Raw genomic sequence first — 12060 nt, forward strand, 5'->3', positions numbered from 1 at the left:
AAGATAGGACGATGCTATGCTTAGTGATATGTAAGATTTATATGCTTGTTATTGGCTGGTTAATTGTATGATTATCTGTTATATATGTGTGTTAACATTGTGTATGTGTGGTTGGGTTGAGGCGGACCTGGTTTATGTTGAAGGCCAACAGAACCAGGGCGTCCTGGATAGACTGAAGGCCAGTGGGGAGTACCGGTTAGGTTGCAGGTCTGGAGAACGGTCAAGATAGGCGCAAGGCTCGGTGTGGCGTACCAGTCATGTTGAAGATTTTGTGAGCATACCAAGTAGACTGTAGGTCAGTGGGGGGTTCCAGTCAGACTGAAGGCTTTGTATGCATGCTGATTATTGTTATTATGTTGGTTTGTATTGGGTTGGTAGTTTGGGGGAAACTCACTAAGCTTTGGGATTAAATTTTTATGTTATATTTCAGATACCTCAGATGATCGCAGGAAGGCGAAGGCTTGATCGTGCACCTCCTCATTTTTTTAAAATGATTTTGGGAAAACTCTGATAATAGACATGTTTTGGAAAACACTTTTTGTAAACAAATGATGATTTGGATTTTTTTAAAGTTTAATTTTTTTGTGAAATTTATGGATGTTATAGTACGTCATTTCTTGTTTATTAATTCCATTTTTGAGTTGCATGGCCGGTAAGATTTGGTGTAACCCTCAAAGTCAGGAAGGCCAAGAAAGGAAAGGAAACCCTAAGTTTGAGGGATGACTCGGCGAGTCCAAGGAGGAACTCGGCGAGTCTGAGCGGGATCCGAGTCGAGGAGTAAGTGACCGACTCGGCGAGTCTGGTCTGTACGAGGAAAACCCTAAATTCGGGACTTGGAGCCTATTTAAGTGCCTCATTCTCTTCCCTAGGGTTCCTTTACTGCCTCTCTAACCCATAATACCAAACCCTAGCCGCCATATCCATTGTTGAGCCAATTATTGCCTTGAAGAATGCATTAAAGCTTGGAGAAGGAAGAAGGATCTTGAAGGTGCAAGAAGGGGGCTATAGATCTGGGATTGGGAAGATATTTCTGAACATTTGGAGGTAATAAAGTAGTTCTTGGACTCCTTTGCACTCGGCGAGTCGGTAGGCAGACTCGGCGAGTAGGGTTGACCAGGGAGGTTGACTTTGACTAGGACTTTGACTTGGACCAGAGTTGACTTGGTTGACTGTCGGGGGTCAGTTAGACTAAGTGTTGCATTGATATTGGTAGCTCGAGGAGCTAGCGGAACAACGGTTCAGGGAATTGTCAGTCAGCATCCAGAAGGTTATCAGCAAGTTCAGCAGTTCGAGGTGAGTTTCCCTTTTATGTGAATGGGTCTACGGCCACAATGTCGGCCCATGTAGTTATGAGTAGAAGACCCAGGGGTTAGCCCTAGGCACAGTATGCTAGTATGATATTCAGGACGAGGTCCAATGATAGCGGGCGGGTGCCCAAAGAATGGTTTATGTGATAGTTTATACTTGTTGTCTGTGTGATACTTGTATGTGCCTGGTAGGGAGGTGAGTGTGGGCGAGGACCCGTGTCTCACCAATAGCAGAGTGTGGATGGTGTTCCACATCTCATTAGCAGCAGATCAGGGGCGAGGCCCAAGTTAAGGAAAGAGTGAGTGTGGACTGGGCCCGTATCTCACTATCAGTAGGAGCATGGACAGGGTTCCATGACTCATCAGTAGCAGGACAAGGGTGAGGCCCAGGATAGGCGAGGCCTTTGGATAGGACCCGTTAGTATGTGTTTAGCTTATGTGTTGTGATATGTTTATGTGCTATTATATGTTAGCGGGTGAGGCCCTGTGACAGGCGAGGCCTAAGTGAAACAGATCGGTATCTGAGCGGGGCTCGAAGCCAGGCGGGGCCGTTGTAGCGGGCAAGGCCCAAGGTAGGGGCGAGGCCCAGGATAGTGGGCGTGGACCAGTATGTGCAGTATGTGGTTATGCTTGGTATGTATTAAGGTGGGGAACTCACTAAGCTTCGTGCTTACGGTTTTCACTTTTGGTTTCAGGTACTTCCGATAGTGGAGGGAAGAACTCGGGGTGATCGCATGGCACACACCATAGATTAGACAGTCTGGGAATGTTTTACTCTGATAACGAACATTTGGTTTGGAAACTAATACTCTGATTATGTTTTGACTCAATGATTCTGCTTTAAGTAATGTTTTGTTAAAAGAAATTTTTAGTCTTGAATTTTGGGACGTTACAAGTTGGTATCAGAGCCTTGGTTTGAGGGATTCAGACATGCTCTCGGGTGTGTCTGAACTCAAACTTAGGAATTGGTATAGAAGTTTTCAAAATGAAAAGATAGTTTTGTAAAAAGAGAGTTTTGAGAAAGAAAACAGTTTTAGAAAAGCAAAAAGAATTCAGAAAGAAAAGAACTTTGAAAAGAGAAAAAGGGTGTGGTGCATGCAATCAGTCGAGCTCAAGTAAGTACCCCAAAATACCCATACAAGTTTATGATATGATTATCAGTTAGAAGAACAACATGCTAGATTAGGACTAAGGATCTAGGGAGGATGCCTTATGTGCCTGTTATATGTGCTTTGAGCTGCATGATAGTGCTGATTAGACAGTAGTAGGATAGCCTGTTTAGGTTATGCCTGAGTTTATGAGTTGTGTTGCATGCTAGTTCAGATTGTTGCTATGTGGATATAACTGCTTGTGTATGTTGTGGTTAGATTTTCCCCTTGTCTAAATGTTGCTTGCTTTGTGCAATATGGGATTCCGAGTGATGGGGGTTAGCTATTAGGTGGATACATCGCGTCACATGTGATCAGGGTTGAATAATCTCAAAGTGCTGGATTTGGCCCTATTGCGCAACTCTTGTCTGAGTCTAACCGTTGTAGGGACGAGTCTTTTACTCGAAGGATTATCCGAGCCTCATTGCATGTGATGGTATCCAGGTAATGGCTAATTGGCATAACAAGGAGACCTTCAGGAGTTGAGGACTGGTTTGAGCTGAGTCAGAGGTTTCCCTAGGGTAAGCCTAGGATGAGATAGTGTTGGGAGCAGTAGTAGTGGATAAGGGACCTGGTGGAGTCGAAGCAAGTCCTGAGGAAAGTACGGATAGATGTGGAAGGTAGTATGGGCCCATACTACTGAAAGCATAGGATCGATACTCGATTCGGGAAAGGCCGAGACAAGACCGGGAACCTGGTAGTGCGTGTGTTGGTCTTGCAGCAGTGATGAGTATTCTGATAGTGGATGTATTATATTTTCAGCATGGTGACATTGAGAGAGAGACCAGCGGGCAGATCAGCTGCCGGAGAGGGATCAGGCTCAGGTTCAGGAGCCGAGCAGCTCGAGGAGCGTATAAGGGAGTTGATATCAGCTGAGGTTACGCGCAGTATTCTAGACCAGACTCCTGTGATCTTTGGCACGGTCAAGGAGGGTATACTGGAGATCTTGGACGAGAGGCTGGGATCCTTCCGTACCGAGATGATGGCATTGATGGGAGCGCGTACCTTGAAATTTCAAGAGTTCAGGGCTTGCGGGGCACCAGATTATCATGGGGCTAGGGACCCCATCGCTAACAGCAGATGGTTGTGCATAATTATATTGTTATGATTCTGCATCATTATCGGTATGAGTATTTTATCTTTGAGCGGTTGATTGTGATCGAGTTATATGCCATCTGCATACCTTGGATATTTGAATGGTAGTTAGGGGATGTGCCCTATTGGAGAAGGTTACATAGGATGCAGTAAGTGTAGCATGCTTGGGAGGGACTTGGTACGTCTCGCTAGTTCGGAGTGGTATAGTTTTAAAGATAGATTGGTTAGATCCCTGGCTAGAGTAAGCTTGGGTTCCTCAGCAGATTGATTATGGAGTGGTAGCAAGGATTGGGATTTCTTTTTGAGTATTGAGCAGCAAGGGGTAAGCAGGATCAAAGTGGGGGAGAATCCTCCGAGTGTGCAAAGGTAGGAGCACGCAGACCCAGAATGAGTACGCGACCTCCGAGTAGGAAAAGAAGTAGTTCAACGTTTGATGGATTGAGGAGTTCAGGATTGGGAGTTTGAGAACCCCTCCCCCCCCCTCAGCTAGTGCGTGTATTGGCGATGGTTAGTATGTGGTTGGGAATTCAGGTTGGAGGATCGCCTGTAGGACTCGAGTGAGTCAGAAGGAGGATCTTGAGAACTGATAGCATGGGGTGCTTTCGTATTAGCAGTCAGTGGTGGAAGGTGCTGTAAGACTACGGGGCAGCCGTAGCATTCACTAGCAGTCAGTGGTGGAAAGTGTTGTAAGACTACGGGGCAGCTGTAGCATTCACTAGCAGTCAGTGGTGGAAAGTGTTGTAGGACTATGGGGCAGCTATAACATTCACTAGCAGTCAGTGATGGAAGGTGATGTAAGACTGCGGGTAAGCCGTAGCATTCCATAGTAGCTTCGTTGGCGGAGTTGGGGCGAGGCCCTTATCTCCTAGTGATCAGATAAGAATCAGGAATGGGTAGTGGTTAAGAATGATAGGGAGTTTTCCTGTATAGCCCTAGAGAGGTGAGACCTTGGGAGAGGCCGCTCCAGAATATAGTTGGGTGAGACCCGTGGGCGAGGCCCGTATGAGAGTAGCAGTATAGGTGAGACCTGAGAGCAGGGTTGCTCAGTAGTATGGCGGGTGGGACCCGTGGGCGAGGCCCGTGAGTTTTAGCAGCACAGGTGGGACCTGGTAGGGACCTTAGTGTCAAGATAAGGGATTGAGGATCCCAGGATTGTAGTGCCCATTTGGCATAATAGATTAAGCAGTTATAGGTGGTCGAAATTTCTTCGAAAGTCGCTGGGAGTGACTAGGAGTTGTGTTGGGACTAGCTTCCGGTTGGAGCCGGTAATCCAGATATTGATAGGTTGGTAGGGACCAGGGTGGTCTTAGTTCATCCGAAAGGCAGATAAGGAATAGCAGAAAATTTCAGTAAATAGCAGTGCGGGTAAGCAGTCCATGGTGGAATTCAGTTAGTTGATTGTGGGGTGCTCGACACCAAATTATAGTAGAAAGAAATGCCCAGTGGATACTGGCGATAATGACTCGTGCTGGAGGTAGCGGGAGTAAGGGATTTGGTGAAGATAGGATCTTCACGGTGACAGAGAAATAGTTGGTTATGGAGCATCGTCTTGGGAAGGCAAGGAAATCGCGCAAGGAAAGAAGGGGTGAACCCTTATGGGTTCAGTGCAGTACTCGGAGAGTACCAGAAGGATTGTCGGTTGAGTGAGTTGTGCTTTTAGAAATTCAGGGTCAGGGTTGACCCGGGATTTATCCGGAAGGATTGACATTAGTCAGAATGACCGGGCGGAAGACCAACGAAGGTAGGCAGTTGGTGTTGGAATAATTAGTAGAGTATTGGAAGCAGATCGCAGGCGGTTGTCCATAGCAAACTTCGAGGACAAAGTTTAGTTTAAGTGGGGGAGAGTTGTAACACCCAAAGTCAGGAAGGCCAAGAAAGGAAAGGAAACCCTAAGTTTGAGGGACAACTCGGCGAGTCCAAGGAGGAACTCGGCGAGTCCGAGCAGGATCCGGGTCGAGGAGTAAGTGACCGACTCGGCGAGTCGGCCAAGGAGACTCGGCGAGTCTGGTCTGTACGAGGAAAACCCTAAATTCGGGACTTGGAGCCTATTTAAGCGCCTCATTCTCTTCCCCAGGGTTCCTTTACTGCCTCTCTAACCCAGAATACCAAACCTTAGCCGCCATATCCATTGTTGAGCCACTTATTGCCTTGAAGAGTGCATTAAAGCTTAAAGGAGGAAGAAGGATCTTAAAGGTGCAAGAAGGGGGCTATAGATCTGGGATTGGGAAGATATTTCTGAACATTTGGAGGTAATAAACTAGTTCTTGGACTCCTTTGCACCTAAATCTATGTGTGAGTTTTGGGACTTTTTAGCCATGATTAGCATCCATTTGAGTTAGAAGCCAGATCTGAAGTTGCTACTTCGGATCTAAGCATATTTTGGCCTTGTGAAGCATAAAGGATTTGCCCTTGAGTTGATTTTGGAGCCTCTTTGCCTTAAACCCTAGTTTATGGTGTATTTAGCCTAGATCTCCTTCTCTACACGTAAAGTTTGCAACTTTACGTGAGGAATAGGCTTGGGAAGGGTAGATCTACAGTTTGGAGTCCATGCATGATTCAAAATTCCTCTGCATGTATGTAGATCGGAATGGACTCGGCGAGTCCTTTGAGTGGACTCGACGAGTAGCATGAAGATTAGGAGGATCTCGACGAGTGGGATGAACAACTCGTCGAGTCGGATGAAGTTGGGAAGAAACTCGGCGAGTTGGAAGAACAACTCGGAGAGTCTGTTGAAGATTGCCTTGGACTTTGCGAGTCTGTTCTTAGACTCGGCGAGTCAGGTCGCGAAACCCCCAAACCCTTCGAGTCGAGACTCGAATCAGTGAGTCGAGTGGAGACTTAGTGAGTTGGACAGGTCAGGACTCGAAAATCGGTAGATTCGGCGAGTCATGGACTGAATCGGCGAGTCGAGTCGCGAATGGAAGGACTCTAAGCTTATGAACTCGGCGAGTCGGTAGGCAGACTCGGCGAGTAGGGTTAACCTGGGAGGTTGACTTTGACCAGGACTTTGACTTGGACCAGAGTTGACTTAGTTGACTGTCAGGGGTCAGTTAGACTAAGTGTTGCATTGATATTGGTAGCTCGAGGAGCTAGCGGAGCAGCGGTTTAGGGAATTGTCGGTCATCATCCAGAAGGTTATCAGCAAGTTTAGCAATTCGAGGTGAGTTTCCCTTTTGTGTGAATAGGTCTACGGCCACAATGCCGGCCCATGTAGTTATGAGTAAAACACCCGGGGGTTAGCCCTAGGCACAGTATGCTAGTATGATATTCAGGACGAGGTCCAATGATAGTGGGCGGGTGCCCAAAGAATGGTTTATGTGATAGTTTATACTTGTTGTCTGTGTGATACTTGTATGTGCCTGGTAGAGAGGTGAGTGTGGGCGAGGACCCGTGTCTCACCAATAGCAGAGTGTGGATGGTGTTCCACATCTCATTAGCAGCAGATCAGGGGCGAGGCCCAAGTTAGGGAAATAGTGAGTGTGGGTTGGGCCCGTATCTCACTATCAATAGGAGCATGGACGGGGTTCCATGACTCATCAGTAGCAGGACAAGGGCGAGGCCCAGGATAGGCGAGGCCTTTGGACATGACCCGTTAGTATGTGTTTAGCTTATGTGTTGTGATATGTTTATGTGCTATTATATGTTAGCAGGCGAGGCCCTGTGACAGGCGAGGCCTAAGTGAAACATATCTGTATCCGAGCGGGGCTCGAAGCCAGGCGGGGCCTGGAGCGGCGGGGTCGTTGTTGCGGGCAAGGCCCGAGGTAGGGGCGAGGCCCAGGATAGCGGGTGTGGCCTAGTATGTGCAGTATGTGGTTATGATTGGTATGTGGTAGGGTGGGGAACTCACTAAGCTTCGTGCTTACGGTTTTCAGTGTTGGTTTCAGGTACTTCCGGTAGTGGAGAGAAGAGCTTAGGGTGATCGCATGGCACACACCATAGATTAGACAGCCTGGGAATGTTTTACTCTGATAACGAACATGTGTTTTGGAAACTAATACTCTGATTATGTTTTGAATCGATGATTTTGCTTTAAGTAATGTTTTATTAAAAGAAATTTTTAGTCTTGAATTTTGGGACGTTACATTTGGGACTCCGCTTTGCTTCTTTCCAAGGGCACGATGTGTATCATTGAACCCTTGGTGATACACATAGTCTGATCTTCGAACGATAAAGGGCTTACCCGGTTAAAGAACTCCATCCCCAAAACCATGCAATAATCATCCATCGGTACTACGGTTAGATCGATAAGACCCTTCCGTCCTCCGATCTAGACAACTACTCCATAAGGACTCCAAGAATAGGCATGGAAGGAGAGTCAACAGCTTTCAACCAACCTATTTCTTTGGTGTATTGAATGTTCATCTTTTTAGCTTTACTTTCAGAAAGGAAATTGTGGGATGCACCTGTGTCGACTAAGGCTTTAGTGACTTTGTCATTTGCACTTACTTTTGCAAACATGAGACCTCTTCTTTTTTTGCGTGGGTCTATTTTTTTTCCACCGAGTTGAGGAGTCACATGGAGCCTAGTTGTGTCTCGTCCCTTTCCTCCTTTTCATCTTCGAAACCATAATGTTGAACCTTTTCTTCTTGGGAAAATCTTTGATTAAATGGGGTCCGTCATATAAATAACACTTGAACTCCCTTCAAGGCCCCCCTTTAATCACCCTCCCCTTGAAAGTCGATGGCCAGGTAGCGGGTTTATCATCCATTTGTGGTGGCCTTGGTGTGGTTCTCTCTCCCCCAGTAGCTTTCCTTACCAGAACATATCTTTGAAAGTCCATAAGGTCTTCCGCCATAGTTATGGCTTCATCGACATCTTGGACATTAAAATAACTTGTCTTTCTCTTGTAAACCAGGCAACTCAAGTATCAAGGCGGTAAATTTTGTCATATAATCTTTAATGGACCCGACATGTTTCAATCCTCAGTTTCTTCATGCCTACGTCTTAATCATTACGGGGTCAAAATTGTTTCTTGAGTTGTCTCTTAAACTTATCCCAAGTGTTTATGACATATAGGCCTTTCTCAATGTCACCATGCTTCCACCTCCACCATAGTGCGACGTTTTCACTCAAGTATAGAACGATCGTGTATATTTTGGACTAACCTTCCGTTACTCTAATAGCATTGAAATAGCATTCTAGGGACCAGAAAAATTGTTCGACTAGTTTAGGATCACGATTACCTCCATATTTCAAGGGTTTAGGTGCCTCCGTGTGTGGCGTCGTCTTCGTAACATCTCATCTGGCTATCGTTGCGTTGCATAGCTTTACTTCATCTTCTAGAGTGCACATCTTCTCACATCTCACATAACTCGTTTTGCAAGGTATTGATCAACACAAGGACTTCTTCGTTGATGGCATTGATGGATTCCTTCATTCCATCACTCGTGTCACTTATATCTCTCACAAACTAATCGACGGTATCCTTCTACTCAAGGATATGACCGAGGTTAATCATCACCCTTGTAAGCTTGTTTTCTAAGATTTCCAAGACATCTACCGACTGGTCCCGCTTCTTGAACTTCGTTTTGTTCTTCTCGACGAGAGGGGGAATGTTGGGAACTTCGCTTCTTTCTTTCATAGCTATGATCTCTTGCTTGCAGAACCTGTCTGATACCATGTGTTACGGGGCGACTGATCACCGTTTGCCACTTAGTGTTTCTTCGACTAGGTCAGACTTACTACCCTTCTTGAGATATACTCACGACTAAGAAAGCAAGAGACTAAAGCTTGAGAGTTACCTTTATTCTAATTTTATTTGTAGTAATAGATTTTTAGTTGCAATTCTAATATTATATTTTGATTTTTATATATTAAGTTAATCGGCTAATTGAAAATATAAATAATCTTGAAAACCCTAAACTAAATTACCAGATTGATGACTCTTAAAGGGTTTTTTTTTTTTTTTTTTTTTTTTTTTTTTTTTTTTTTTTTGCGTAAACATTGTCGTCAAATTTGCAACAAACATGAACCGAATCGGAAGAAACAAGATGATGAATCCTTTAATAGTCTTATCATATCAATGTCCTAGACTTCTTGACTATTCGATTTGGATTCTTCTACCAATGATCACTTGATGTGGGATTTTCTTATCTTAACGAGTGTTGGTAGATTAAGTGAAGTTTTATGGTTGTCACATTTGTAAACATGGTTTTTTCAATAGAAAAGAAATTCAATGGAATCAGATGTCATGTTTAGTGAGTATGATAACTTTTCTTTTCTAAAATAATTTTGTTTTCTAAACAAACTCTTTTTGTGTATTACAAGGTTATTTTATTGAATACCTAAATTATAAAACAGGTAGTTTGCTGACATAGTGACATGTCATGCATTTTTGTAATGGTCACTAATAATATTTATCTATATTTAATTACATTCCAACATATAAAATTTTTTAAAAAATGTAATTTAGATAATATAATTAAATTAGAAAAAATCAAAAATTTTCATATGCAACCTATAGGACAAAAGAGAGATGAAAATGGATGACAAAACCCCTTTGCTTGGTATCTTTGCATTTGGGTTGCAAATAAACCCTTTGAACAATTACATAAAAACAAAAGGGACTAAATGTACAGAAAACCATAGTCAAGAGACCTTATTGGGCACATTGAAAAAATATGGGCCCTAAATACCAATAAAAAAAAACAAGCCAATTTGTACAATTTCTTGGAAATATTGCAAACTTCATTCTCTTTCCTTATGCATTGCTCCTGAAGGATCCAAGAGCTTTTACAGCCGCTGCTCTCAATACGTACTGGTGGTAGAAGGCGGCGATGGCAGCTCCGATCATCGGTCCCACCCAGAATATCCACTATACACACAACACACACCTCAATCCGTGAGTACACTTACATGGTGGAGTAAAAATGAACTATCAAGAAGGTCCAAATTAAAGAACTTAAAGGATGAATAATATGACTATAACTTACTTGATCATCCCATGCCTTATCTTTTCCATACATGACGGCAGCGCCAAAACTACGAGCAGGGTTGATTCCGGTGCCGGTGATTGGGATTGTTGCCAAGTGAACCATGAACACAGCAAATCCAATAGGAAGAGGTGCCAACACCTTTCATTAATTCATCCAAAAAAAAAAACTATGTCAAAAGAAAGAAGAGAAAAGAAGAATCTTGAAAGTTCTGATATTGCAGAGTAAGTACTTACAGGGACATGGGAATCGCGTGCATTTCTCTTGGGATCAGTGGCGGAGAAGACGGTGTATACAAGAACAAATGTCCCGATGATCTCAGCACCCAAGCCAGTGCCTTTACTGTAACCGTCGGCGAGCTCGTTGGCGCCGCCACCATAAGTATTATAGTAAGTCTTCTGGAAAGCCTTAACAAGACCACAACCGCAGATAGCCCCCAAGCATTGAGCAACGATGTACATCACTGCCCTCGGGAGTGTCACCTTCCTAGCCAAGAACAACCCAAACGTAACCGCAGGGTTAATGTGTCCTCCTGGAAATTTTATCAAATCATCGTCAAAATCCATCTACTAATTATCAAAGTACGAAGTGAAACAAATTGATCATAGGAAAGAAAAGTTACCGGAGATGCCGGCGGTGCAGTAAACGAGGACGAAGATCATGCCACCGAAGGCCCAAGCGATGCCCAGGATTCCTACGCCACCGCACTGGTCGGAGCTGTGGGCGGGATCGGTTTGAGACTTGTAGCCGATGACAGTCAAGACGGTGATGTAAAGGAACAAGAGGGTGGCTATGAACTCAGCAATGATGGCTCTGTAAAAAGACCATTTCGTGAGTTCCTCGGCGTCGATAAAGGCAGCCGGTGGAGGGTCTTCGTAATCTTTTGCGCTGTAGTCATGGCCACCAACTTCAACGTCTTTGCCCATTTTTGAAAGTTTTGTGTGTGTGTGTGTAAGAGAGAGAGATGGATATTGGGGATTTGGATGATGAGTGAAGTGGAAATCATGTGTGTTTATATAAGGTAGGAATGTAGAAGAATCTGGAACAAAGTAGTAAAATAATATTTCCCCTGTTTCTTTTTGTTTTTGTCGCCGACTCTTTTGTTTATAATTGTCAATATTAATTTAATAAACGATGTATATTGTTAAGTTATATGCGTATGTTTGAAAAATAAGATAAACAAAGTGGTGTAACAAAATTAAGATTAGCAAGGTGTTTTAAACAAAAGCATTTGGGTAAACTCTAAAAGTTATATACCACATATACAGATGATATAATTGATTTTTTTATTGGTTAACGTTACAATATTTAGGTCTAACGAACTTATAAACTAATGTAATTTATAATTAAACTTATCAATCAATAATATATATCAAACTAGTATGAATAAGATAGTTAAAAATAATTTTTATAATTTTATTAAATGTTAAATTACGCTATCTTATCTCAAATTAAAACATAGATTAATAACATAACGACGACGATACAGAGTAGGGTAGTAGGCTGTCACTGTCACCTACCACCGCCCATTCCAATTTCGGCCACATTAATTCATATTTTAACCACTATCTTTCTGCC

At 43.7% G+C, this 12060-nt stretch overlaps 1 protein-coding gene across 1 annotated transcript; it reads right to left on the bottom strand.

Moving 5' to 3' along the window:
• Positions 1-10026: 10026 nt before the first annotated feature.
• LOC111916390 (aquaporin PIP2-4) lies at positions 10027-11473 on the bottom strand. Its single transcript, XM_023912059.3, has 4 exons — positions 11105-11473; positions 10719-11014; positions 10483-10623; positions 10027-10364 (listed from the first exon to the last, which is right to left on the bottom strand). Exons 1-4 carry the CDS (start codon positions 11406-11408, stop codon positions 10251-10253), a joined length of 855 nt encoding a protein of 284 aa, XP_023767827.1. The 5' UTR covers positions 11409-11473; the 3' UTR covers positions 10027-10250.
• Between the last annotated feature and the right edge of the window lie 587 nt (positions 11474-12060).

This window comes from Lactuca sativa, chromosome 2 (assembly GCF_002870075.4).
Source record: "Lactuca sativa cultivar Salinas chromosome 2, Lsat_Salinas_v11, whole genome shotgun sequence".
Taxonomy (NCBI): domain Eukaryota; kingdom Viridiplantae; phylum Streptophyta; class Magnoliopsida; order Asterales; family Asteraceae; genus Lactuca; species Lactuca sativa.